Source organism: Gopherus evgoodei, chromosome 9 (assembly GCF_007399415.2).
Source record: "Gopherus evgoodei ecotype Sinaloan lineage chromosome 9, rGopEvg1_v1.p, whole genome shotgun sequence".
NCBI lineage: Eukaryota > Metazoa > Chordata > Testudines > Testudinidae > Gopherus > Gopherus evgoodei.
Window position 1 is genome coordinate 56,750,149 of NC_044330.1, and position 26,396 is coordinate 56,776,544.

The 26,396-nt window shown below is 46.1% G+C and overlaps 2 protein-coding genes and 2 long non-coding RNA genes across 9 annotated transcripts in view; 1 reads left to right on the forward strand and 3 right to left on the reverse strand.

Annotated features, from left to right (window-relative positions):
- Nucleotides 1-15,077, reverse strand: part of D2HGDH (D-2-hydroxyglutarate dehydrogenase) — a 31,474-nt gene extending 16,397 nt beyond the window's left edge. The window contains exons 1-5 of the mRNA XM_030576626.1: nt 14,929-15,077; nt 10,007-10,416; nt 4,241-4,298; nt 1,995-2,134; nt 392-585 (exon numbers count right to left, since the gene is read on the reverse strand). Coding sequence (XP_030432486.1) covers nt 392-585; nt 1,995-2,134; nt 4,241-4,298; nt 10,007-10,409 — 795 coding nt within the window. The 5' untranslated portion in view covers nt 10,410-10,416; nt 14,929-15,077. The remainder of the gene's footprint in view (nt 1-391; nt 586-1,994; nt 2,135-4,240; nt 4,299-10,006; nt 10,417-14,928) is intronic.
- LOC115658107 lies at nt 11,249-12,441 on the forward strand. The gene is made up of 2 exons (XR_004002154.1): nt 11,249-11,281; nt 12,375-12,441. It is a non-coding gene; the product is annotated as an uncharacterized LOC115658107 (long non-coding RNA).
- A 7,802-nt stretch (nt 15,078-22,879) lies between the features above and the next one.
- LOC115658106 lies at nt 22,880-24,864 on the reverse strand. The gene is made up of 2 exons (XR_004002153.1): nt 23,367-24,864; nt 22,880-23,167 (listed from the first exon to the last, which is right to left on the reverse strand). It is a non-coding gene; the product is annotated as an uncharacterized LOC115658106 (long non-coding RNA).
- A 36-nt stretch (nt 24,865-24,900) lies between these two features.
- ING5 (inhibitor of growth family member 5) overlaps nt 24,901-26,396 on the reverse strand; it is a 35,390-nt gene continuing 33,894 nt past the window's right edge. For all 6 annotated transcript variants that reach the window (XM_030576628.1, XM_030576630.1, XM_030576631.1 and 3 more), the window contains 2 exons: nt 26,249-26,287; nt 24,901-25,167 (listed from right to left, as the gene is read on the reverse strand). In XM_030576628.1, coding sequence (XP_030432488.1) covers nt 25,086-25,167; nt 26,249-26,287 — 121 coding nt within the window. In that variant the 3' untranslated portion in view covers nt 24,901-25,085. The remainder of the gene's footprint in view (nt 25,168-26,248; nt 26,288-26,396) is intronic.

Genomic DNA, 26,396 nt, shown 5'->3' on the forward strand with positions numbered 1-26,396 from the left:
CTGATTCTATTCAGCAGTACTACCACCTAGCTAGTTATGCCCTATTTTGTAGTTGTGCATTTGATTTTTCCTTCCTAAGTGTAGAACTTTGTATTTCTCTTTATTAAACTTCATCTTGTTGATTACTGACCAATTCTCTAATTTATCAAGATTATTTTGAATTTTAATCCCACCCTTCAAAGTGCTTCCAACCCCTCCCAGCTTGGTATCAGAGAGGTAGCTGTGTTAGTCTGGATCAGTAAAAGCAGCAAAGAGTCCTGTGGCACCTTACAGACTAACAGATGTATTGGAGCATGAGCTTTCGTGGGTGAATACCCACTTCGTCGGATGCATGGATACAGGATGGAAGGAAGTTCAGATACAGAAAGCAGCTACAAGACATTCATCTTACCACTTCCAGTCCCAGAACTGTCCCTCGGAGAGAGCCGTACCTCAACAGCCTCAGGCCTCCTGCATTTGTTGCCACATTACCACCAATGTGGCAGCTGCCCTTGGCTCCAAGGTCAAGTGGCATGATGAAGTCCAGCTCCTCAAGATACTGGTTCAGGTTCTCTAAAATACAGCCAGCCTGGCAAACAAGGATTCCTGAAACACAAGAATCAAGCTACAATTTGACACACAGAAATGGTCTCCTAAAGATGCAGGACAACTGTAAGCAACTAGGACCACCCCTTTCTCCAACACTTCTAGCCTGATGGTACAATTCAAATCCAAAACAATTCTTCTCATGACTCTATCTCCCTCTGTAGCAGGGTGGTTATCCACTTCTGCCCTGCGAGGCTTGAAACAGCCCAAGAGAGGGCTGTGGCTGGGGCAAGAAGCCTGGGCTGATTGGGGGAAAGTAGGCTCAACTGGGGCCATGCCTCAATGAGGCCCAGCTGGCCCCTATAAAAGGCTGTGAGCCAGAGGCCCAGGCAGTCTCTCTCTGCCTGTAGAGGGAGAAGGGCCTGGCTGCAAGGTGCTAAGCAGGGAATCCAGATTGGAGCAGGGCTGGGGAAAGGCCAAGGGAGCTAGGAAGCTCTGGCCTAGGAAAGCCCCAGGCTGCAGTCCTGATGAGGCCCATTAGGTACTGGGTTGCAGAGGGCAGACCATGGGTAGGCAGAGGCAGCTGGTCTGAACCCCCCCTTGCCTGTGATGAGTGGCTTATACTGCAGTCTGCTCCACAATTTGAACAGGGACTAGATGGAGACTGGGCAGTAGCCAAGACTGAGGCGAAATGGGGATAGTGGGTGGGGGTTTCCCTGGGAGGGGAGATCCAGACTGTTGGGGTATTTCCAGGGGGCAGCACCCAGTTAAAGGGGCACAGGGGTCCTGTGAGGGACATGGGGGCTAAATGACAGGCAGGACACCTGGCCTGCAGAGAGTGCTCCAATGACTGGTGAGCTATTTCCCAAGACAACCAGCAGGAGGTGCCGCAGGGGTGAGTCTGCATCGCTACACCCTCCTACTGAAGTCTATGGAAATTCTGACACTGACTTCAGGAGGAGAAAGCCCTGGATTGGTATCTGGAACACAGGGGTACCAAATATTTCTCTCCCTTTAATTTTCCCTTACTTCAACTTTTTAAGAACTTAAATGTTCAAATCAACAAGAGATTTTCTCATTCCCCATGTCCAACCACATATGCATACTTTTTCCATTTCTCTCCTCCACAAATGCCAGTGCAGACTGGCCATAAACCTGGCAGATCCTTTCTTCAATACCACTGTGATTTATGTCCTACCCTTTACTATCAGATCCAGATAGTATCCCATCTGGATTTCTTAAACAGATACTGAGATGAGTGCAGGTACTCCTCTCCCTTCCCCTAGTCTCCATGTACTATCAGAAACAATATCAGAAGAATCCTGGATTCAGGAAGCCCCTGCTGCCTCCTCGTGGTGGTGCTGCTGGTTTGAATCCCTGCTGATACTATACTAAGCACCTCTCAGAAGGAGGGTAGCTTTCACAGGATTAAAAGATGAGCCCTTTTACATTAGAAGAAATATATTTACCAGACACACTGTTGAAGCTGATGACCTGGTTCATCAGAGCTGTGGAGATGATAATCTCATCAAAGACAGGAACGCTTCCCCCTACAAGGCCAGTGTTACCTCCCTGGGGGTTTACTGCCAGCTTCCTTTTGTTACAATACCTGAAAGGGAACACATTGTTCAGCAATCACACTGCTCAGAGCCATGTCCCACTTCCCTTCTTCATGCCTCTGGGAGATTTGTTCTCACATGCAGTTGGATGAATTGGGTATCCTCATTAAAGCAAATTGTTTCAGTCCTAAAAGCTGAATTTGAGATGAATGGTCGGTTTCAGATAGAGAGTGAGAAAGCACAAATCCTGCTGATGCCAATAGGCCTTGGATAAAGGAATATAAATGCAGGACCATCCCCTTTTTTGTAGTTTGTTGTACAATACAATATTTTTACCCCAAACAGCACTCAACTCCTTTTAGAAACTAATTGTTCATGTGGCTACTTTTGTTAGCACATCTTTATCACACTGCTGTGTGTTCTTTCCACCTTATTGCATGGGATTTTGGTTTTGCTGAGGCTCCCGGATCCCTCAGCACAGCGGTGTGTGGGAGTTCCAGGGCCCCCTGCCTGTGGGACTGAGCAGCAGCAGGGAGATCCTCCAGTGCTAGGCAACTGCAGCATCTGTCGGCCACCCGCTGGGCAACTACAGGGAGTTCCCCCGCTGCCTGCCATTGCTGGGCAGCTGCAGGGAGGTCCCCTGCCGTGCGAAATGGTTGGGCAGCTGCGGGGTCCACCGGCCACCCACCACAGTTGGGCAGCTGTGGGTTCCCCCCACCAGGGTGAGGGCTGGGAGCTGTGGGGGCAGGGCTGGCTGGGAGCTCCAGCCCCAGGTTAGAAAATGTCACAAAGGCCTATGGAAGTCACGGAATCCGTGACTTCTGTGCATCGTAGCCTTATTTATAGAGCACTATGGATGTGTGTGGGGCATCTTACAGAATAAGTGAAAAGGCAGGTCTCTGCTCCACAGAGTTTACAATTTAATTCCAAAATTGCAGTCTAAGTTAATTCTCTGCTTAGACCTCATACACATGAACAGGGTGGAGGATTAAGGAAGGACTAAGAACAGAAGGCCAATTCAGGCCCTTAGAGGGAATACAAGATACTATCAGGAACAGCTGCTGACTAGCAAGGGGCCTTCAAGAAGGTAAAGTGCCACAATCAGTTCTTACAGAGCTGTGATGCATCTCAGGATAAGGACTATCTAGTTATGTAAAAATATTTTTAGTTTCTCTTGTTGTAACTAATGCACTTTAAAAATCTCCTCGAAAACCTTTTAGAACTAGGAAAATATGCTGTTCTTTTGTTGCTGAACCAAGAGACATCCTGAATCCTGCAAGTTCCAGTTGTATTAAGTGTACAAAGCTGCAGTGTACTAGGAAATATTTCATAAATGCAGACCTTGATGGTAGAAGGTTTTAGGATCACTTTACACTTTGCTGTAACACACCTGGTATTGGGTTCATACACTGTTGTAAAATGGGATCAACCTTTAATTGTCTGAACCATCAAGTGGTAAGCCTGTGTACTGCTGCTAAATTAGGGCTTGATTCTACACCCAGTGACATCGAGAGGAGTATTGTCATTGACTTCAATGGATACAGGATCAAACCTTCAGGTTCAGGAGCTCTTTGAAGCTGGCATCAGGCCAAAGGTTTCTCTTTTAGGATTTATTTTGAATCTCTTATTTTATTTTCCTTTTGTTCTCCTAATCTCCTTTTTCCCCTTTGGCTATTTTTCTCCTTCAGCCTGAGCCTGTTGTGACCTTCTGAGGGTTGTCCTTTTCTGCAGCTGGCACTGTTTCCAATTAGGTCAGTTCAGTGGAGCAGAGAAATCACTAATGATGAGACGTTGCCCCCTACACACACCCCCACACACTACTACTAAGGATTTTCTAATCAGGGCCACAGGTGTGTGGCTCTGAGGAGCCAGCTGTTTCCCATTTGGCATTTATAACATTTGTTAGTTGTTCTCAGTGATCATATTGCTAGTTAGGAACTCATTCCTTTCTCTAACCACCTGAAAGCTCTCTTGGTCTAGCTTTCATAGTTAGACTGGATTTGCTCATTCCATGCACATTACTTGGTTTCTTGATTAAATCTGGTAGCAATATCAAATGATATGAGAAAGTTGTTGGAGTAGAGCAAAGACAGAATTCAGAGATGGTAAAACAGAAGCACTAAATAGCAAAGATCAGTTAAAAAGATGTAAATTACCTGAGAATCTCAGATATCTCTGCTGCTGTCCGTGGCCTCAGTAACATCTTACTGCAGCCTGCAATGAAAGCAAGGTATGGTAAAATCAATCTGAAGCAAAGATTGTGGTCAAAAAGAAAAACCCAGCATCTTTTGGTATTTCTGACACTAGTGGCAACAGAACATGTCAGGGTCATCTGCACCATGAGCTTCAATTATGAGGTGAGGTTACTTGTTCCCTGGTTTAGCAGCACAGGGAAAATCATGGAAGAAACACGTTCCTGCAATGCTCCAATAGTAACCAAGCTCAGGGTACATCTACACCAGGGCTTGGCAACCTATCAGAAGCGGTGTGACAAGTTTTCATTTATTCATTCTAATTTAAGGTTTTGTGTGCCAGTAATACATTTTAATGTTTTAAGAAGGTCTCTTTCTATAAGTCTATAATATATAACTAAACTATTGTTGTATGTAAAGTAAATAAGGTTTTTAAAATGTTTAAGAAGCTTCGTTTAAAATTAAATTAAAATGCAGAGCCACCCAGACCACTGGCCAAGACCCGGGCAGTGTGAGTGCCACTGAAAATCAGCTCATGTGCTGCCTTTGGCACATGTGCCACAGGTTGCCTATCCCTGGTCTACACTACCTGCTGGATTGGTGGGTACCGATCGATCTATCGGGGATCAATTTATCGTGTGTAGTGTAGACGTGATAAATGGATCCCTGATCACCCTCCTGTTGACTGCTGAACTCCAGCTCGGCGAGAGGCAGAAGCAAAGTTGATGGGGGAGTGGCGGCATAGGCGGCAGGTTTGTATAATTTTTGGTGGTGCCCAAAATGGTGGTGCCTCCCCGCTCTCGCCCTGTAAGCCGATATAAAATGAAGCTACAACGCATAGGCACCACAAGATTACAAGGGTCAATTAAAAGTGGAAAGTCAGAAGCAGCACTTGTCTGCTTCAATATACAGTATTATATTTTGTGCACCTGTTGTGAAGAAGTGTGAATATTCTTAATGTTTTCTCTGAATACTGTGTGGGTGCCTCAGTTTCCCCTGCAAGGTGCCAACTGAAGGTGTTGGGGACAAAGAGATCAGGTGGCCTCCTTGTCCAGAAGAGACACAAAGGCCAGAGGAGGGAGTGTCAGTTTGGAGCTGGCTGGGGAAATGGGGAGAGGCCCAGAACTTGGGTCTAGGCTCCCCAACCCCCAAAATGGACCTGACTGAGGGGTCCTGTTTTCTGCACCTACAAGCTCTGTTTTAGACCATGGTCCTGTCATCTAATAAGTTTTCTGTTTTACCGGCTGGCTGAGAGTCACGTCTGACTGCAGAGTTGGGGTGCAGGGACCTCTGGTTGCCCCAGGACCTCCCTGGGCAGACTCGCTGTGGAAAGCGCAAGGTGTGGAAGGGCATGCTGAATGCTCTGAGGTTAGACCCAGGAAGGTGTAAGCTTCTTGCCCTGGAGACAGTCTGCTCAGAGAGAGGAGGCTCCCCCAGAGTCCTGAATGGCTTTGTATGGAATAGTTCCAGAGCATCCCAGGATCCCCTTCCACGCCATGCGCTTCCCAGAAGTCCGCACAGGCACTGACACTCCCTCCTCTGGCCTTTGTCTCTTTTCCAGGCATTAGGAGGCCACCTGATTTCTTTGTTCTCCAACATCTTCAGTTGGCACCTTGCAGGAGAGCAGCCCAGGCCATCAGTTGCCTGGAGACAGGGTTTTGGCCATTCTCTGTGCAGATGGCTTCACACTGGCCCTCTAGGGCTCTACAACAATCACACTCCCATATCCCACCATCTAGATCCTTGAGAAATGCATAGGGGAAACTGAGGCACCCACACAGTATTCAGAGAAAACAGTAAGAACATTCCCACTGTATACGACTAGTTATATACTTTAAAGGGTGTAAAATAATCAAGTATTGTGCTAAACACAATGATACTCCAAACTGACCACCATATTTAAGTTGCATGTTTTTCCCCTCAAGTGAGGGCTCTGGAGTGGGGCTGGAGATGAGGGGTTCACACTGCAGGAGGATGCTCAGGTTTGGGGTGCTGGGGGCGCAGGCTCTGGGGTAGAGCAGAGCTGGAGATAAGGAACTTGGGGTGCAGACAGGCTGCCCCAGGGCTAGGGCCAGAGAGGACTCCTTTCCCCCAACTGGCAGCAGCAAGCTCCAGGGGAGGGACCCCTCATCTTCTCTCCCCCCCTCTCCCCCCCCGGCAGCACACTCACTCTGCACCACAGTCACTGCACATGCTCCCAGGGACTCTCTCAGGTCCAGAAAGCCCCCACTCCTCCCCTATGGTGGATAACGGGTAGGGGGGAGGGTTGCCATCACGTGGGCCTCCCCTGCTGCTGCCCCTCACTATAGCCTCACTGGGGATGGGGCTGCCCCTTGCCCAGCATGGGGCAGGAGTGAGAACTGCAGGGTGGTGGCTAGGTGGGGGCAAGGTCTCACAAAATTCACCCAAGCCCCAGCTGCTCAGGTCTAGGAAGCTCCCCTCCCCCATCTCCCCTGTGGTGGGTGGGTGGGTGCTAGGGGGAGGGAGGAGAACTGCCTTCACATGCAGCTTCCTTCCTCCCCTGCTGCAGCCTGCTGCCCCTCACCCTAGCCGACTGAGAATGGGGCTGCCCCTTGCCCAGCACTGGGCAGGAGTGGGGGCTGCAGGGGGGGGATCACAGGGTCAAACCTCACTGAAGCCCCAGCAGCTGCTCAGGTGAGTGAGGTCCACCCCAGATGTCCATCTTCTGGCCGGAAGTCCCCTTGGCATCTCCTCCAGGTGGGTGCCAGGGGACAGGACAGAGGGCTCCCAAGCACGCGTGTGCTTCCTCCCCCTTCCTCTCTCCCCTTCCCCCTCCTGAGCTATTCCAACAGTCTGCTGGCCGCTGCTCTCTATAGCCTTAGGCAGAAGCAGCGGCAGGCAGCTGGCAGCACAAGCAAGGGAGAGAGGCACGGGCTGTTTTTTTCCAGGCAGGGAAGCTCCAAGGCGGGGCTGGGGCCCGCTCCAGGCAGGGCCAGGGGAGAAACCCAGCTCCAAATATGGGTGAAGCACAGCCCCCAGCCTTGAATATTCCTGGTGCTTGGGCACCTCGAGCCCATGTAACCTGCCGCCCCTGAGTGGCGGCCATCGATCCTGCGCCACGAGGACGTGAAGTTAGTGATTCTAAGTCGATCTAAGATACGCCAACTTCAGCTACGCTATTCTCATAGCTGAAGTTGCCTATCTTAGATCGACGCCCCCACCCGCTCCCTGACCGAGTGTAGACCAGGCCTTAGTGATCAGAAATGACATTGATGGGCTGCAAAGCGAGCAATGTCCTATAATAACAGTAATAATACTGAGCTCCTATATAGTGCTTTTTATCTATAGCTCCCCAAGCACTTTACTAAAAAGGTAAATATCTTTATTCTCATTTTACAATTAGAGTATGTTGCTATGGTGAGGACAAGAGATGGTCAGAAAAATAAGAGATTAAATGGCAGTAGTTTTGGCAAATAGCAGCTCTCATGTGGCTGGAATTTTTCCCACAGAACTTGGATAACTGGCCAGATGTAATAATGGATGACTTTCACTTCTCCCTGAAGTACTGTACACATAGAAAAAACAGGGTAACAAACTAGGTAAATCGTTGGTAGGGCCCTACCAAATTCACGGCTATCAAAAACACATCACAGGCCATGAAGTCTGGTCTTGTGTGTGTTTTTACTCTAAACCAGGGGTCCTCAACGTGGTGCCTGCGGGTGCCATGCATCTAAATGTGCCCGCGTCTTGGCCAGCGGTCGAGCATCCGCCGAAACCCCACCGAATTTCTGCAGCATTTCGGCAGTGACGCCTCTCGATGACGTCACTTGTCGGTGGCAAGTGACACCATCGAGAGGCGTTGCCGCCGAAACGCAGCAGAAATTCAGCAGTGATGCCTCTCATCGATGCCACTTGCTGCCGACAAGTGACATCATCAAGAAGCGTCACCGCCGAAACGCTGCAGAAATTTGGCGGTGATGCCTCTCAACAATGCCACTTGCCGCCGACAAGTGAAGTCATCGAGAGGCGTTACCACTGAAACGCCACAGAAATTCGGCGGCATTTCAGCGGATGCTCCACCATCGCCATGGTCTTTCGTCTGGCACCCGCCAGACGAAAAGGTTGGGGACTACTGCTCTATACTATACAGATTTCACAGGGGGAGACCAGTGTTTCTCAAATTGGGGGTCCTGACCCAAAAGGGAGTTGCTGGGGGTTGGAAGGTTATTTTGGGGGTGGGAGGTGTCACAGTATTGCCACCTTTACTTCTGTGCTGCCTTCAGAGCTGGGTGGCCACAGAGTGGCAGCTGTTGACTGGATGCCCAGCTCTGAAGGCAGTGCCCTACTAGCAGCAGTGCAGAAGTAAGAGTGGCAATACCATACCATGCCACCCTTCTGTGCTGCAGCCTTCAGAGCTGGGAGGCCAGAGAGTGGTGGCTGCTGACTGAGGGCTCAGCGCTGCAGGCAGCAGAGCAGAAGGGTGGCAATACCATACCATGCCATCCTTACTTCTGTGCTGCTGCTGATGGCAGCTCTGTCTTCAGAGTTGGCAGCAGCCGCCACTCTTCAGCTGCCCAGCTCTGAAGGCAGCGCTGCCACCAGCAGCAGCACAGAAGTAAGGGTAGCAATACCACAACACCCCCTACAATAATCTTGCAGTACCCCCCCTCCAACTCCTTTTTGGGTCAAGAGGCCTACAATTACAACACTGTGAAATTTTAGATTAAAATAGTTGAAATCATGAAATTTATTATTTTAAAAATCCTATGACCATGAAATTGACCAAAATGGATCATGAATTTGCTAGGGCCGTAATCATTGGTCTTCTCCACAGAAGCAAATCTTAAATTTCCTAAATTAGCTCTGCTCAGTCTGGCATTCTGCTTCACTGACTTGGCATGGGCAACCATGGAAAACTATGCCATTTTCCATGCTAAGAGAATAAATAAGTGGAGAGAAGAGAACTCCAATAACAATCACCTTCTCAAAAATAAATCCGCTGTGTTGAAGACTGAAGAATCATACTCTACTGTAAGGTATTTTAACACCTTGTTCTAAATACTCACTGGGTCAGTGAGTTTAATGATGATACAAGGCAAGTACTTTATAGAGCTCTCACAAATATACAGGGACCCAATAGCTCCATCTTTAGGATAATCAAAGAAAGATTTGACTATTTGAATATTTCAAACAAACACTCTTATTTTTAAGGTAGATATGATACTCTAAAAGAATCAATTAAAACATAATTGACTGCTTAGTGGATGAATTTCACTATAAAATGAACCATTTCAAAAGCAAGGTAAAACTTTGGGTATATGTAAACAAAAACATAATTTAACAGTTAACCAAGAGCTGATTAGGAAATATTTTTTGTTCCAGTGAAAAATTCTGACAAAATTGAGAGTTTTGACCAAAAAAAAATTCATAGGAAAGTATTTTTTGAATGAAAAATTTCCACCAGTTCTAATAACCAAACCTGATTTTGTAGGATTTGTATAAATAAGCAGCAGCACAAACTTGGCACCGGAGTTGATGTTTTTGCCTGCAGATTTTTCAATATAGGGCTCAGTGGAATAGATGGCTATAAAACTATTAGAATAAACTCTTAAAGGTTGAGTATATCCAATAGTTTTATTAAAAAGGGAAGCAGGTTTTTGGAAAGAAAATAAATACAAGAAAGACTTTGCTATTTTTTATAGCTGCTATTATATACTGCTAATCATGGTTAGAAGGGGGTAGGGTGTGTCAAAATGTTAAAACACCTACCTCGGACTGACTGCAGCCAGTCCACATTAAACAGTCTCAATTCATCTGGGTCAGTGATGACTCTGCCAGGTATAAGGTGCTCAAAAAAGGCTATATCACTATCAGAAACATGAGAGAAAGGCAGCCTCTTCACACCATACTGCTCACTAGTCAGCATCACTTCCTTGGGGCTGCTGGAAGTTGTAGAGAGAGCTCGCTTGCCCAGCAGACTGGTGCCTGATAAGATGGATGGCCTGGACATTGGTATCCTGTATAGCTCTGCTAGTTTTTTCTGCTTAAGTGTCCACTGAGCAGTAGCACTGGTCCACACTGCCAAGGGTCTCTTATGGCCGTTCATCTGCCATCTTGGTAGGGTCCAACAGCACCAAACCAAACGAAGCTGGACGAGAGAGGAAACTGTCATGGTTGCCCTGAAATGCAAACAGAGGATTAACACCCAGTTTCGATTCTTCCTGCTGCTCTCCATGTCCCGTATGCATAAAAAAACTAGATTTTTCAACTAACTGACTTGCTACTGTTCTTTATAGAGGCAGAACTACAGGGGAAACCTAGCTCTTGTAGGGAGTAAAAGGTCATTCTTATTTGCAGATAGGAGAGTTTCAGGATCATCATTATATTATTGTACACAGTCAACCCATCTCATATCTAGGAAAATCCAGACTGAAGTAGGATCATATATGGGAAGCAGAGGGAAACCAAAGCTTCTAGTATTTGTTAGGATATAGATATTCAAGCATGTCTGGCCTTTACTTTAAGAATTTAGGTGTATTCTTACCACTTAGCTAGTTATAGAGGTATAAAAGAAAGAATCAATATAATAGTCTATCTGTGTAAGGGCCTTCTCTCACTGTGACAGTCTGTGGGCCTGTTTAGTCATATTGAAATAAGGCAATCGGGGGCTGTTAGGAAGGTGAGCCGAACAATACCTCCAGAGAAAGAGAAGAGCTTAGAACATGTAAAAAGAAATGTAATTTGATAGTTTTCTGTCTGGTAAGAACTCACTTATCAATAGACACAGCCGGAGAACCCTCATGTCTGTGTAGATGTAGTTGTAAATCCTTATGTCCGTATAGATGTAGTTGTGAAATCCTCACTTCTGTATTGTTTTGTATGGTTTTTTGCATGTTCTCTGTCTGGTTCTGTAATTGTTTCTGTCTGCTGTATAATTAATTTTGCTGGTGTAAACTAATTAAGGCGGTGGGATATAATTGGTTAGCTAATCATGTTACAATGTTAGGATTGGTTAGGTAAATTTTAGTAGAATGACTGGTTAAGGTGTGACGTTATAAGTGTAATATAATATCTCATTGAAAGGTGACAGGGCCAGAAAGAGTTAATTAACTCACCTCACCGACTGACCTGACTCGTGGGTGAACCTTAAGGACTGGTTAGGAAGATATGTAAATGAACAGAGCTTTGGAATGCAAGTCCGCATTTGTTAGAGGTAGAAGGGGAGGTGTTTGCTCAGGTCTTGTGAGGTAAGCAAACAAGTCTTGTCTATTGCTATAGTTTTAATTCAAAGATCAAAAAAGGAATATTAGCATTTAAGATGATACTTGAGTGAAATAGTATTATTGTCTATATGTCTCTTTGAAGGTTATGGTAACCTGTATCTGAACTGTTTAATGGATAAATTACTCTGTGCTAATTGCCAGGATGTTTGGGAGAAGGAGTTAAGCCTATTGTTTTCTCAGGCTGAAAGGCTGCTGGAAATGTATGAGAAGCCTGGGACATGATCCTTCTTCATCTCAGATCTGCTTTGGGTTTCAAGAGGGGGAAACCTTAAGCCACAAGGATTGAGATCCCCAGTCATTAACTGGAGCCACCCTGAATATGGAAATTGGACTATAACCTATGGACTATTTCTAAAAGGACTTTTGGCAACTACAAGCTCATCTCTGCTGTGCATCTGAACCTCAAGAATGGAATTCAAGTCTGTCTGTATATTGATCTTTTAACCAACTCTCTCTCTCTTTTTAAACAAATTTTAGCTTAGTTAATAAGAATTGGCTGTAGCGTGTATTGTGGGTAAGATCTAAGTTATGATTGAACCTGGGTATGTGGCTGATCCTTTGGGATTGGAAGAACCTTTTCTTTTATATGATGAGATAAGATTTCAGGAACCATCATCATATATCTGACAGGTGTGTCTGGACGGAGGCCTGAGGCTGGGTACTTCAAGGGAACTGCATGGTTTGGACTTCTAAGTAACCAGTGAGGTACTACAGAAGCTGTTTTGTGCTGGCTTGGTAAATCTAAGTATTGGAATAACCACCAGCGTTTGGAGTTTGTCTGCCCCGTTTTGTTTGCGGTTCACCCTGATTGAGTGACCTCAGCTGCCTCCCACGGGCAGCCCCCGTCATAGAAGGTATAGCTGAAAATATTACTATATAAATTAGCGGCAAACAAGAAGTAAGCTGGGATTCGAAAGTAAGGAAAAAGGAACTTGGATTTAAGCTTGCTGGAAGTTCATTCCAATAAACATTGAATTGTTTGCACCTTTGGACTTCGGGTATTGTTGCTCTCTGTTCATGTGAGAAGGACCAGAGAAGTGTGAGAGTGAAGGAATAAACTCTCTAACAGTATTACTGAAAATTCCCAATGAAATATACATGATATATCATATCTTTCATTGAGAAATGCATGTATTATAATGGCTGTAAAGGTCCTTCAGAACTGTTGTCAATGAAGGACAGAGCTTCATATTTAATGCACCTACTCATGTGCTGCTTCCTGAGGACATACGCCCTCAGCCCTTATGCTGCACATGACATGACTGGTCTTTTTCACAAATTCTACCCATAGCTCAAGCCTGCTTTTCCCTTGCATCTTGCCCTTGAGAAGATACCCAGATATAAACTCCTGAAGCCTGATTCTCCACTCCAAGGCACAATGCAGTTGAGAATCAGACCTGTCTGTGAGTTTCCCATGACACTGGGTACATTTGCAAGAATCTATAAACTGGGACACTTATTAATCTGTAAGAATCCAAAGAACACATATCTGATCAACACCATTTGGGGGCTGGTTGGATACAAATTGCAATTCAGGGCCCCCCCCCCCCCCCAACAAGGAGCAGATGTTAACTACTCCAGTGATCAGTGAAAGACTGTGGGTGTGGAAGAACTAAAGACTTAGTGCAAACTGATAAGTCAAACAAAGAAATCCTCTCTGCTTTCATTACCAATTTTTACAATACCAGTATTAAACACTGATTAAAATGTCAACCATCATCTTTCTTTGTACAAACAGCAAGTTTCAATGATATACTGGAGTGCTGGATGTGATGTGAATAAACCAGTGAAAGTGCTTGGACGCTCAGAGGAATAAGTTGATAGATTTATTGATTATAACTAATCAGTTTCAGAAGCAAGATAAAACTTTGGTTATATATAAACAAAAAATAGTGCCTAGTGCCTAGCTATCTCCCCTTCTAGATCATTTAATAGGACTTTTATAGGAAAATAGGACAAATAGGACACATCAAGTGTATACTCATTTGTCCATGGCATTAATTGCTGACAAGTTTGCATTCCTCCTCCCACTTCCAACATATAGCTAAATGCCCACAAGCCAATGTCAAAATGCAGCATTTACAAGGGGTCTGGCTCCATTGCCCACAGAAAATGTGAGAAAACTGAGTTCCTATGTTGATTCAGGCCCAATAAGCATGTACCACTGCCAATTATTGCCACATTATGCCCATGTGGTTATGCTGAGAAAAGAACCCCCCAAAGTGAATGGTAGTAGACACTGAATTGGACATCAGGACAAAAATGTGTGTAGCATGTAAATAGAATAAAATTAACACGTTTGCTACTTTTTAAAACAAAGTTTAAACAGTAATATAATATATATATATATATATTATATTACTGTTTAAACTTTGTTTTAAAAAGTAGCAAACGTGTTATATATATATATATATATATAACCTGACCTATCTTCTATTTTATTTACTTTGGTGTGAATAAGAACCTGCTACTCCAGTAACTTTGCTACCAACTCAAAGCATCTGCCTGCTCAGATGCTCAGCCTTTCACACAGGACACGTGAGGGGATTTTGGAAAAGCTGAGCTTTCCCGTTGGAATCTGTATGTTCAGAGGCAGCTGTTTCAGGATGTGCCCAGCTGTCACTGGGAATCTCTTTTGTATGTGTTTGGGGAGATGGCAAAATGGAACATACAGCTGAGAAACGCTTTCACGCTAAGAATCTCTCCTTTTTATTAAATGGCCACATGGGATACATCCTAATTTCCTACAGTGGAGTCCTGCCATAGGTAGATACTCATGGCACTGGTCTACCATCTGGCAGGTGCATGGCAGCAAGCCTGCAGCTTGGCATGCCAAGACAGGTCTGTTTGTGTGTGCTGTAGGAGAGTGTGTGTCCTGGTCAGCATTCCCAGACAACAGGCGTGGGCCATGACTATCACACTGCACACTGCCAAGCCATTGGGGGGCAGAAGGAGCATTGCACACTGCCTCGGGGGAGGGGCAAGGGGGAATGGACGCACACTGCCAAGACATGGGGGGGCCAGAGGGGGGAAACTGCACACTGACTCAGTGGGGGTCCAACGCAACTGCCAAGACACGGGGGGGGCAGAGGGGGACTACTGCACACTGCCTCGGGGGGGGGGACGGGGGACGAAGCACACTGCTAAGATATGGGGAGGTCGGAGAGAGAAAACTGCAAACTGCCTCAGAGGCGGGGGGGACATTACACAGTGCCGCGGCTGGGGGAGGGGGATGCACACTGCCAAGGTGGGGGGGGGGGGGTCGGAGAGGGATACTGCACACTACGGCGCGGAGGGGGCCGGAACATTCCACACTGCCTCAGTGGGGAACACGCTGCTACCCGCGCGAGGCTGTAGTACGTCGCCCGCCCCTAGTGCTCGCGCGGCGCCTGCCTCTCGTTATATTACCGAGCCCGGGTCTGCGGCCGCCTCGCCCGCCACGTCACACAAAGGCGCCCCCGACCGCTTTGCGTCCAGCCGACCAGAAACCGAGCGACGGTTTCCTGAGAAAGTCCCGCCCCCCAGGCCGCCTTGTTAGAGTGGGACCCACGGGGCGGGGCCAGGAGTCAGAGCGAAGGGGGTGAGGCAAAGCGCTACAACTGCGCCAGCGCAGCCCCCCCCCCCCCCCCCGGCACGTGCCGGTGCTGAAGGGCTCAGGATGGGGGCAGAGGGTGGGTGTGATGGGTTAGACCCTCGCCTGGTGTCACCTGATATATTGGGGTCCTACTGGTTCCACCAGCCTGGGCTTCCTTCCCTGTCCTGATGTGGCTCTCATAGCTCCTCTGGCGTGCACCCGCCACCCCCCAGCAGGCGGCACAGACTGAAGTCATCTCTGTGTGAGAGGAGGCGGGTGTAACCAGGGCCGGCTTTAGGCCTATTCCACCAATTCCCCCAAATCGGGCCTCGCGCCTAAGAGGGCCCCACGTCTAGTGAGAATCCCTTCCCTGGCTAGAGGTGCCTTTTTAATTCTTACTCACCTGGCGGCACTCCGCGTTTTCAGCGGCACTTCGGCGGGGGGTCCTTCAGTGCTGCCAAAGACCTGGAGCAAGTGAAGGACCTGCCACCAAAGTACCGCCAAAGACTCGGACCACCGCCCGGTGAGTACAAGCCCCACGTGTTTTTTTACATGTGTTATTTTTTGTTAAGTCATCCTTGCCGGGGCCCCATCGAAACTCTTCGAATTGGGCCCCGCACTTCATAAAGCCGGCCCTGGGTGCAACATGGGGGGGGCCTCCTGAGTCATACTGAGAATGTAGGGCAATTGGCTAGTTATCTTAGGTGCACGTACACAAATGCAAGAAGCCTGGGAAACAAACAGGAAGAATTAGAAGTCCTGGCACAGTCAAAGAACTATGATGTGATTGGACTAACAGCGACCTGGTAGGGTAGCTCACATAACTGGTGCACTGTCATGGATGGGTATAAACTGTTCAGGAAGGGCAGGCAAGGGAGGAAAGGTGGAGGAGTTGCACTGTATGTAAGAGAGCAGTATGAAACTGGAGAAAAGCCTGTTGAGAGTCTTCGGGTTAAGTTTAGAAGTGAGAGCAACAAGAGTGATATCATGGTGGGCGTGTGCTATAGACCATCAGACCAGGAGGCTGAGGTAGATGAGGCTTTTTTGGGACAGTTAACCGAGGTTTACAGAACACAGGCCCTGGTTCTAGTGAGGGACTTCAGTCACCCTGACATCTGCTAGGAGACCGACACAGCAGTGCACAGACAATCCAGGAAGTTTTTGGAGAGTGTTGGGGACAACTCTCCGGTACAACTACTGGCAGAACCAACCAGCAGCCACTCTCCTCTTGACTTGCTGCTTACAAACAGGGAAGAATTGGTAGAGGAAGTAGAAGTGGGTGGCAGCCTGGGCAGCAGTGACCATGATACGGTTGAGTTCAGGATCCTCACAAAAGGAAGAAAGGAGAGTAGCAAAATATGGACCCTGGACTTCAGAAAAGCAGACTTTGATTCTCTCAGGGAACTCATGGGCAGGATCCACTGGGAGGCTAATGTGAGAGAGGAAAGAGTCCAGGAAAGCTGACTGTATTTTAAAGAAGCCTTATTGAGGGTGCAGGAACAAACCATCCCAATGTGCAGAAAGAATAGCAAATATGGCAGGCGACCAGCTTGGCTTAACAGTGAAATCTCTGATGAGCTTAAACGCAAAAAGGAAGCTTACAAGAAGTGGCAACTTGGTCAGATGAGTAGGGAGGAGTATAAAAATATTGCTTGAGCATGCCAAGGTGTAATCTGGAAGGCCAAAACACAACTGCAGTTGCAGCTAGCAAGGGATGTGAAGGGTAACAAGAAGAGTTTCTACAGGTATGTTAGCAACAAGAAAAAGGTCAGGGAAAGTGTGGGACCCTTAATGAATGGTGTGGGGGCAACCTAGTGACAGATGATGTGGAAAAAGCTGGAGTACTCAATGCTTTTTTTGCCTCAGTCTTCACAGACAAAGTCAACTCCCACACTGCTGTCCTGGGCAACACACTATGGAGAGGAGGCTAGCAGCCCTGAGTGGTGAAAAAACAGGTTAGGGACTATTTAGAAAAGCTGGGCATGCACAAGTCCATGGGTCCAGATCTAATATATCCAAGGGTGCTGAGGGAATTGATTGATGTGATTGCAGAGCCATTGGCCTTTAAACTCGTGGCAATCAGGAGGTCCTGGACGATTGGAAAAAGGCAAATATAGTGCCCATCTTTAAAAAAGGGAAGAAGGAGAACCCGGGGAACTACAGATTGGTCAGCCTCATGTCAGTCCCTGGAAAAATCATGGAGCAGGTCCTCAAGGAATCCATTTTGAAGCACTTGGAGGAGAGGAAGGTGATCAGGAATAGTCAACATGGATTCACCAAGAGCAAGTCATGCCTGACCAACCTGATTGCCTTCTATGATAAGATAAGTGGCTCTGAATTGGAGGAAAGCAGTGGATGTGATATATCTTGACTTTAGCAAAGCTTTTGATAGTCTCCCACAGTATTCTTGCTAGCAAGTTAAAAACGTATGGATTGGGTGAATGGACTATAAGGTGGGGCACATGACTTATGAAGAGAGGCTGAGGGAACTGGTCTTATTTAGTCTGCAGAAGAGAGGAGTGAGCGGGGATTTGATAGCAGCCTTCAACTACCTGAAGGGGGGTTCCAAAGAGGATGGAGCTAGGCTGTTCTCAGTGGTGGCAGATGGCAGAACAAGGAGCAGTGGTCTCAAGTTGCAGTGGGGTAGGTCTAGGTTGGATATTAGGAAAAACTATTTCACTAGGAGGGTGGTGAAGCACTGGAAAGAGTTACCTAGGGTGGTAGTGCAATCTCCATGCTTTAGAGGTTTTTAAGGCCCAGCTTGTTAAAGCCCTGGCTAGGATGGTTTAGTTGGTGTTGATCCTGCTTTGAGCAGGGGATTGGACTAGATGGCCTCCTGAGAACTCTTCCAACCCTAATCTATGATTCACTCAGCACTCACATGCACACAGGACTGTCCTTAGGCATACACTGCTGTGTAGGGCACCCAAAAATTTGGGGCGTGGCCTAGGCTGGTCGCGGCTGGACTCCTCTCTTCTCTGGGGACACTGGGGGGCTTCTCCCTGACCCTAACCCTGCCCCATCCCTCCTCAGCTGACTGGGTGAGGACTCAGCCTCTGGCTCTGCTGACCCAGCCTTGGGGACAGGGGCGGCTCCAGGTACCAGCACGCCAAGCGCGTGCCTGGAGAGGCAAGCCACGGGGGGTGCTCTGCCGGTGACTGCAAGGGTGGCAGGCAGGTTGCCTTCGGTGGCATGCCTGTGGAGGGTCCGCTGGTTCCGTGGCTTCGGCGGACCTCCCGCAGGCTGCCGCCAAATCCGCAGGACCGGGGACCTCCTGCAGGCAAGCCGCCGAAGGCAGCCTGTGTGCTGTGCTTGGGGCAGCAAAATACCTAGAGCTGCCCCTGCTTGGGGAGCCCAGAGCGGTTCAGCCCCGGCCCACTGCTGCCCATACTGCTGCCCATAGTGGAGTTCCTCCTTGGACCCTGCCTGCCTGCACTGCTCAGTCTCTGGCCGGGGCCAGGAGAGGACGAGGGAAACTTCCATGTGAGTGGGGGGATGAGGGGAGACTTAAAGTAACAGTGCACTCACTGTCTCTCACACTTCCCTAACACACACACACAGACTGGCTCTCACAAGTCAGTCCCCCAATACAGATTGTCATAGAATATCAGGGTTGGAAGGGACCTCAGGTGGTCATCTAGTCCAGCCCCCTGCTCAAAGCAGGACCAGTCCCCAACTAAATCCCCAAATGGGCCCCTCAAGGATTGAGCTCACAACCTTGGGTTTAGCAGGCCGATGCTCAAACCACTGATCTCTCTGTCTCTCTCAGCCTTACAGTATACCTCCCACAGGGTCCCCCCTTAAGCCCATCTATCAGAGCTAGAATAAAAGAAACCACCAGATTGATATGAACTCACAACAACACTTTATTTACTAAAGGAGAAGGAAGGAAGGGGAGAGGAATGGATTAAGGACACTGGAGATTTGGAATATAAGCATACACATGCGCACGCACACATTCAATAAAGCAAAGATGTTTTTTTACTCCTTCAGGTACTGCCGGTGGCGAGGCTGCAGAATCCAGACTGGTGAGATCAGCGATGGACACCAACAGTGGATTACAGGTGTCGAAGACAGGTAAGTAACCATATCTCAGACCCACCCTATCCCTCTTTGTGTTGTCTATGGGTGAGTGTCAGATCTAACTAACCAGATGTAGTCCGAGAGTGCACGTCTGCTTCCCAAAAGAAAATAACTAATTAACCCCAAGATGACAACTTCGTTCAGTGAATGGTTATTGGCCTGCAGTAGCCAATGTGGAAGCTATACCACATCACAGAGAGAGAGCTTTTTGACACCTGAGCCCCAAGGATTCCGGTGCTCAAGAGCTCCTGGCCCCCTCTTTGTTTGTTTATATAGAAACCGGTTATTTAGCAACAACTGATTCCCGCTCTTTTCACTTTCCCACCTTTTGCCCAGAATAGGGGAACAAGAAGCTGTCACAAAGTGGAGGTCACGTTGTTCTTATCCAGACCAAGATGGCCACCTAATCAACAATGCCCAAAAATCCAACTGGGTGTGTGCCTTCCCCAAGAATTCGGCAGGGCTGTAATTAACATGTCTCCCTCACACACCCTGGCTCGCTCTCACACACACAGGTAGTGTTGTTGTTGTTATTACTGCTTGGTACTTCCTGTCAAAATGCTCGTGGTGAGCCAAGAGTAGCTAGGGATTAAAGGAGGTCTGTGAGCTCTGGCAAGATGCAGCCTCCATGTGACAGCACGAAGCCTGTCTTGAGTCACTGCTGCAGCGTCTGCTGTGTACAAAGCTCAGTGTGTGTCAGCAATGTCTTGCCCTGTGTAGTGAGATCTGTACAACATACCCTCATAAAAATTGACCCTTCCCTGAATGTGGAGGGCAGTGCCGTAATAAGGGCGAGGCGAGAGAGGCACTTGCCTCGGGCGCGCAAAGCGGAGGGGCATAGCTCTACTGTGATCAGTGGTGCTTCGGTGGCAGCTCTACCGCTGCCACTTCTTTGGCCATTCGGCGGCAGGTCCCTGAATCCCTCTCAGAGGGAAGGACCTGCCGCTGAATTGCCACTGCCGCTTAATTCATTCTTCAGCAGCAATTCGGCAGCGGGTCCTTCTCTCCGAGAGGGACTCAGGGACCTGTCGCCGAATTGCTACTGAAGAATGAATGAAGCGGCGGCGGCAATTCGGTGGCAGGTCCTTCCCTCCAACAGGGACTCAGGGACCAGCCACCTAAGAACCTGGAGCCGGCCCTTGCTTCGGGCGCAAAATTTCCTTGTTACGGCTCTGGTGGAGGAAGATATGCCAGTTTTTGCCCTCCCCACACTCCTCCCCATGAATTACACAAACTGGGTTTAGGAATAAACAAAGTTTATTAACTATAAAAGGTAAATTTTAAGTGATTACAAGTAAAGCTGCAAATCTGTTACGGATTCTGTGACTTTCCGTGACTTCTGCTGGTGCTGGGGACCAGCAGCAGCAGTTTGGCTGTGTGGGAGGGGGCTCAGGGATAGGGGCAGACGGTTGGAGGGGCACAGGTGGGCACTTACCTGACACAAAGACCATGTCTCTGCCTAATTTCAAATCCCTGCTCAAAAGGTCAACAGCATTTTTGAACACAGGCAGAACATTATTCCATAGTCTCATTCTTGGAAACGGCTGCTTTGGCTAAAATTTTCAAAAAACTCATTTAGTCAGAGGCAGACACCCCGGTGTGGCAAATTCCAGGCCAAATGGATTAATTTGGGAAAGTCATAAATAACTGAAAACAGGGTCTGTCTTTGAGAAGTGTCAGGCAACCTACGTAATAGGTGTTGCCAACAACCCTGCCTATAATAATTTAGGACAATTGGTGTGTATGCACAAGTCACTATAAACTGAAAAAACTAAAACACTATCCAAAAAACCCAAACCACAACCATGCAAGGGATTGCACTATTGATGCTTAAAGGATCAATTTCAAAACATTGTATTTCCCTTTACTAACATCCTCATTGACACTATACACGTGAAATCTGATTTGCATGTATAGTTATGAAAATTATACAGTGTGTTTGCATCCTTGTGTTCCCCAACATGAAGTCATCAATGTGCTGAAGTCTTCTTGACCCCCTATGAGAACTCTTTTCTTCAGCTGTGGGAGAACCATTGTGCTTTCAGAGTTTTGAACTGTAGTACATTCATCAACATTTTGATTTATTATGCATTTGTTCTGTTTAGCTATTAATAGTGTAAGCTCCATGGAGTAGGGACTGAGTCTCTTTCTGGTTTCTATGACACTCTCAGGACTTAAATCAGGAGTCCCCAACGCGATGCCCACGGGCGCCATGGCGCCAGTGGGGGCATCTACATGCACCCACGTCCTGGCCAGCAGTTGAGCATCCGCCAAAATGCCGCCGAAATTTGGTGGCATTTCGGCAGCGACACCTCTCGATTACGCTGCTTGCCGTCGACATGTGATGTCATCGAGAGGCGTCGCCGCCTAAATGCTGCCGAATGCTCGATTGCCGCCACAGTCCTTCATCTGGCACCCACCAGACGAAAAGGTTGGGGACCACTGACTTAAATACTACTACTTTTTTGAATGTGCATTTTTCTTCTATTAGGCTTTAATATTACAAACACTGTGTTTGTAAAGGTCAGTTCCCTTTCTCATATCCCATTGCTGCTTCCCTTTCAACCCCCAAATAAATGCTAGACTTCTTCTCAACTCCCTGGCTCCCTGCCTCTGTGACCCAGTCACTCAGAGTTTCCCCACAAATACACTGGTTTACACGGAATCAAGCCCAGCCAAAAAATCATACCAAAGATTCTGCCTGATTGCAGGCTTCAGAATTTGATCTGATCTCTGTCTCAAAAAGTAACATCCAGCCAGTAACACCCCCTGTCCCCCCCCCAAAAAAAACCCCACAGTCATTACAGGCATAATGGATGGTATTGAGCCTGATTCTCCTCTGCTTTGCACTTTTAGTTGTTGACACGTACAAAATGCCAGTTTTGACTTGGTATCACATTATACTTACCTTGCACTTTGAAACTGATTTGGAGTAGTTTATAACTATTGTGCCCACAAAGTACTGTGACTTGACAAAGGAGACAGAAAGAAGTAGGTAACTACTTGGGTAAAAGGCCTTACTCACAGAAGCTGCAGTCCTTATCCTCAAACAGGTGCCATAAAATAGCTGGCAAGAGATGTGAGCATGGGGAGAGCCAAATGTTGTTGCACAAGGCATTTATATTTTAAGTTTGAACACTGGCAGAATCACTTTGGGTTGCCACCTCTGAGATACAAAAAAAAACTTCAGGACATCCGGGATGATCCTGAGCCCATAATATTGGACAGCTGGCAGTATATATGGAGAACCCTTACAAGATTCCCCAGGACAGCCACATTAAAAATTGGATCAATCTTGGGAAAACCTGGACCAGTGGCAACCCTACACTACTAGCCTCTAGGGACAAGTGCTGCAGCCACAGAGACATTGCTTAATTGGGACTGGCAGCTTACTGCCTACAACAGTTGGAGCTAGTGAGTATTAGTATAATCCTCACTCCATCACCACCATGCAGAGAATGGATAAGAGTTAGAGAACGTGCCATCCAGGTTTTGAGTGTATGAAATGGGTCCCACTCCTGCCATAAAACCCTGTGCTAAATTCAAAGTTAACAGAGCTAATAATAATCATTAGTCTTGGGACCAAGATGTGAGTTTGAGATATAGGTACATCCATGCCATTATTTATGTATCTGCATAGGTTCCCTTTGTGCATGGATTTGAAGCTCTAGCCGGGAACCCTGAAACAATGTGACTTCAGACTTTTATTCCCAAAAATACTTTATTTATAACAATATATCCATTATCTATAACATAATCAAAAAATACTGCTATACATTTTTACATTTTTTAATAAAAAGATTTATAATATTCTCTTCCATTTACAAAGGGAACATATCTAATTCCTTTGAGAATAAAACAACATTCTGGTTAAAGTTACATCATCTCCAATTTGGATGAATTGTGATAAAGCTGACCACCACAAAATATACAGGTGTCTGAAAAAGCTTTTCTTGATAAACTTTAGTGGAACATTCCTTTTAAATCTCTCTCAGTTCTGTCCATCCCTCTCCACAAAGGTAATGTATATTTAACATTGCACATTCAAAATACAGGACTTCAAAATTCTTTAATGACCAAGATCAAGGCTACTGATCTTCCTGTCTAAAGAGGAGCAAAAAACCCTAAACCCAGAAATGAATGGGCAAACAGATACTATTAAGTCTGTGATAACTTTAACTATTAGAACCTCTGTTTGTTAGCTGTTCCATATGGAACACACTCTTTATTGCTCAAATTCTGTTCCAACTCAGATGATTTGATACATTTGAGAGGTTGCATGCCAAACTACATGTCATCTTATCTAGTGTTTGTGGTCCCCATATATACCTTTCATTCTTAGGACTGAGAACATAGTGCTAACTCTAGGTCTTTAGCTTCCCTGCTTAAAATTGAAAGCATCCATTCTTCCAGGCTACAGCTCCCCAGACAAAAATCACTAAATAATTTGCTGCCCTAAGCAACTATCTCTAAGTTTATGGTAATCAGCTTTGCATTGATAGATCTGTAACTTCTTGGTTATGCAGCAATACCTCCAAAGAGATGTGTTGGCTTTTGAGTATCAGTTTAACCAAACAATTACGATTTATGGTTGTTATTTTACGAAGTATTTTTTTAAAAATAAGTGTTGCCTACAATATTGTATCATTGGAGGGATGGGGAAATGGAGCCTGAGTGTTCATCAGTATTACAATCTTCAAAAACAGTGACACTCCTACTTGTAATCCAGTGTAAAAGGATAATGAGGTATGGGTTTTTCACTGGCTACTTTACTACATGCTGATTTGCGAAAAGGTTTACTCTCCAGACAGAGGCAGAGCCACTTCTTACACTCTGAGATGAGACACAAAAAAGGGCTGACTACATTCCCAGATCCAGCTTTGTGCAATTGTGCTTTCTCGCCACTTCCCTCCAACAATCTGTTGCTAAGTTCTGTGCACATATTTTTGCTGTGTTTGTTTTAAAATGGCAAAAGCCATAGTCCTGTGAACATGAAAACTTCATATATACCATATGGAGTGATGTGATAACAGGGATATGTACATCACATTTTAAACTACAGAACTCCGGAGACACTTTTTTCCACAGCTGATGTGACAATCAAAATACATTCACAGATAACTACACTAATACCAAGAGGGGTTTTCTATGACATTTTTGTTTAATTGCTACCTCCTACAAAGCCAAATGCAAATAGCATAACTGCAAGAAAGGAGACTTAGCAAGAGCTGTGTTTTACGTTCTTGCATCACAAAATGCACACAAAGGGCACCATTCAATGGTCCTCCTGTAACAGAAAGACTATCTTTTGTTTTTTCAACTAGAATTGTGCTATATAAGCCTGTCTTTTGAATTAATTGTTCTGTTTTGTTGTAACGCTGTGGGCCTGATTCTGTTATACTGCAACCCCTGACACGCCAATGATCTATACAGTGGGCTACACCATTACAGCCACTGGTGGCCATAGGTAGTGGAATCCCAGAATATGGGAAGTACAAAAGTAACAAACCCATCTTTACCTCTCTTCTCAGTTCCTACACCAAGCATAGCTCAGTATTGAGGGAGGCATCAGGGAGGAGGGGAAGAGAATAAGGGACTTATAGGAGGGTGAATGATAGCTCAGTGGTTTGAGCATTAGCCTGCTAAACCCAGGGTTGTGAGCTCAATCCTTGAGGGGGTCATTTTGGGATTGGTCCTGCTTTGAGCAGGGGGTTGGAGTAGATGATCTCTTGAGGTCCCTTCCAACCCTAATAATCTATGATTCTATGACTTATATGGAATATTTTCTTTTCTTCCTCTTGGATTTCTGTCTTCCTTCCACTGTAGGGTATGAGACTCTAATGATAGCAAGATTCACTTTTTATCTGTCAACCTGAAAGGCAACTCAAATCCAAAGCATGCAGATCTCTCACCAAACAAGCAAGATGTCCCTTTTAAAACATTCCTGCTGTGTGGACTTCTGTTTTATTAGCAGTGGTTCATGATGGATGCTGATTAAAATCAGAAAAAATGCAATAGAGTTAAAGTCAATGACTTCATCTCAGGTTTGATGCACCATCACAAGAATCTGTATCTTATTACAATATTATTCTCCTCCTAAAACTTGTTTTCCTGATTATTTATCAAAGTGCAACATAGAGATAAGTAATGTAAACAGGCCTTAATTTTATTTCATGAGTAAATCTGACCCCACTATCTTCATAACACCACATTAGGTTTTGTCTTCACTGTAAAGAACTTAAAGCATTTCCAGAGAAATGTGACGTTGGCAGGAAGGTCTGCACTCGCTCTTGCTACCACTGTCAGTATTCAGGGCAGATCTCTTGCTACTTAAAAACGATTTTCCTCCAGAATGGACAAATGTTTGAGAGGAGAAAGGAATTCAAAAGAGGGGCCTGGATGTGGGAGCTGGATCAAGTCCAAAGGCAGCAATGCAAAATTGAACAGAAATAATTCTCAATAAAAAGAGATGTGTAACTTCAGATACACTGAGCATGCTTCACCAAAATTACATACAATACTTCGCTTTGGGGAAATAAGATACTGGCCTGCATGTTGCTTTCAGTGCTACAGGACTGTACACATACACAAAAAATGGACTTCACTCCTAAATGTATGAATGTACTTCATGCAGGTTGCAGTTATATAGAGATCCTTCATATACATTATGCATAGCTTCATGCCTGCACTATTTAGGTAGTGGCAATCCACCATGCTGAAAATGTAGCTCTCTCATTCCCCTGAAATGCCTTAGGCAGTTTCACAGATTCCAATGTATTAGCAAAAATTCCAGCTGTGGGCTGCTCCAAGTATTTCATAGTAACAGCTGTCAGTGCTGTGTGAAAATAACTTAAATAAAATCCCTGTGGTAACTTTCTCAAAAATCCTACCCTCCCTCACCAAGTCATTGTCATCTTTTTAAAATAAGAATTACAACTGGCTGTTGGACAATTAAATATCAAATCAAAACAAGGAGGAAGGTAGGTCAAAAACTAAAAGATAATATTGCAACATGTAAGAAAGTAATATATTAAACTCCTTCTATATTCAGTGTACATTCCCCTTCCTTACTTCTTTTTCTTCCTTTCCTGAACACAACGGGGACAGAACCTAGGGACAGAGAAGAATAATATTAAGGTTCAACAGATAAATATTTTGCCTGGGAACTCTTTGCTGTTTTGGAGAAGGAAATAAAATCCACTATATGGATGTCAATTTC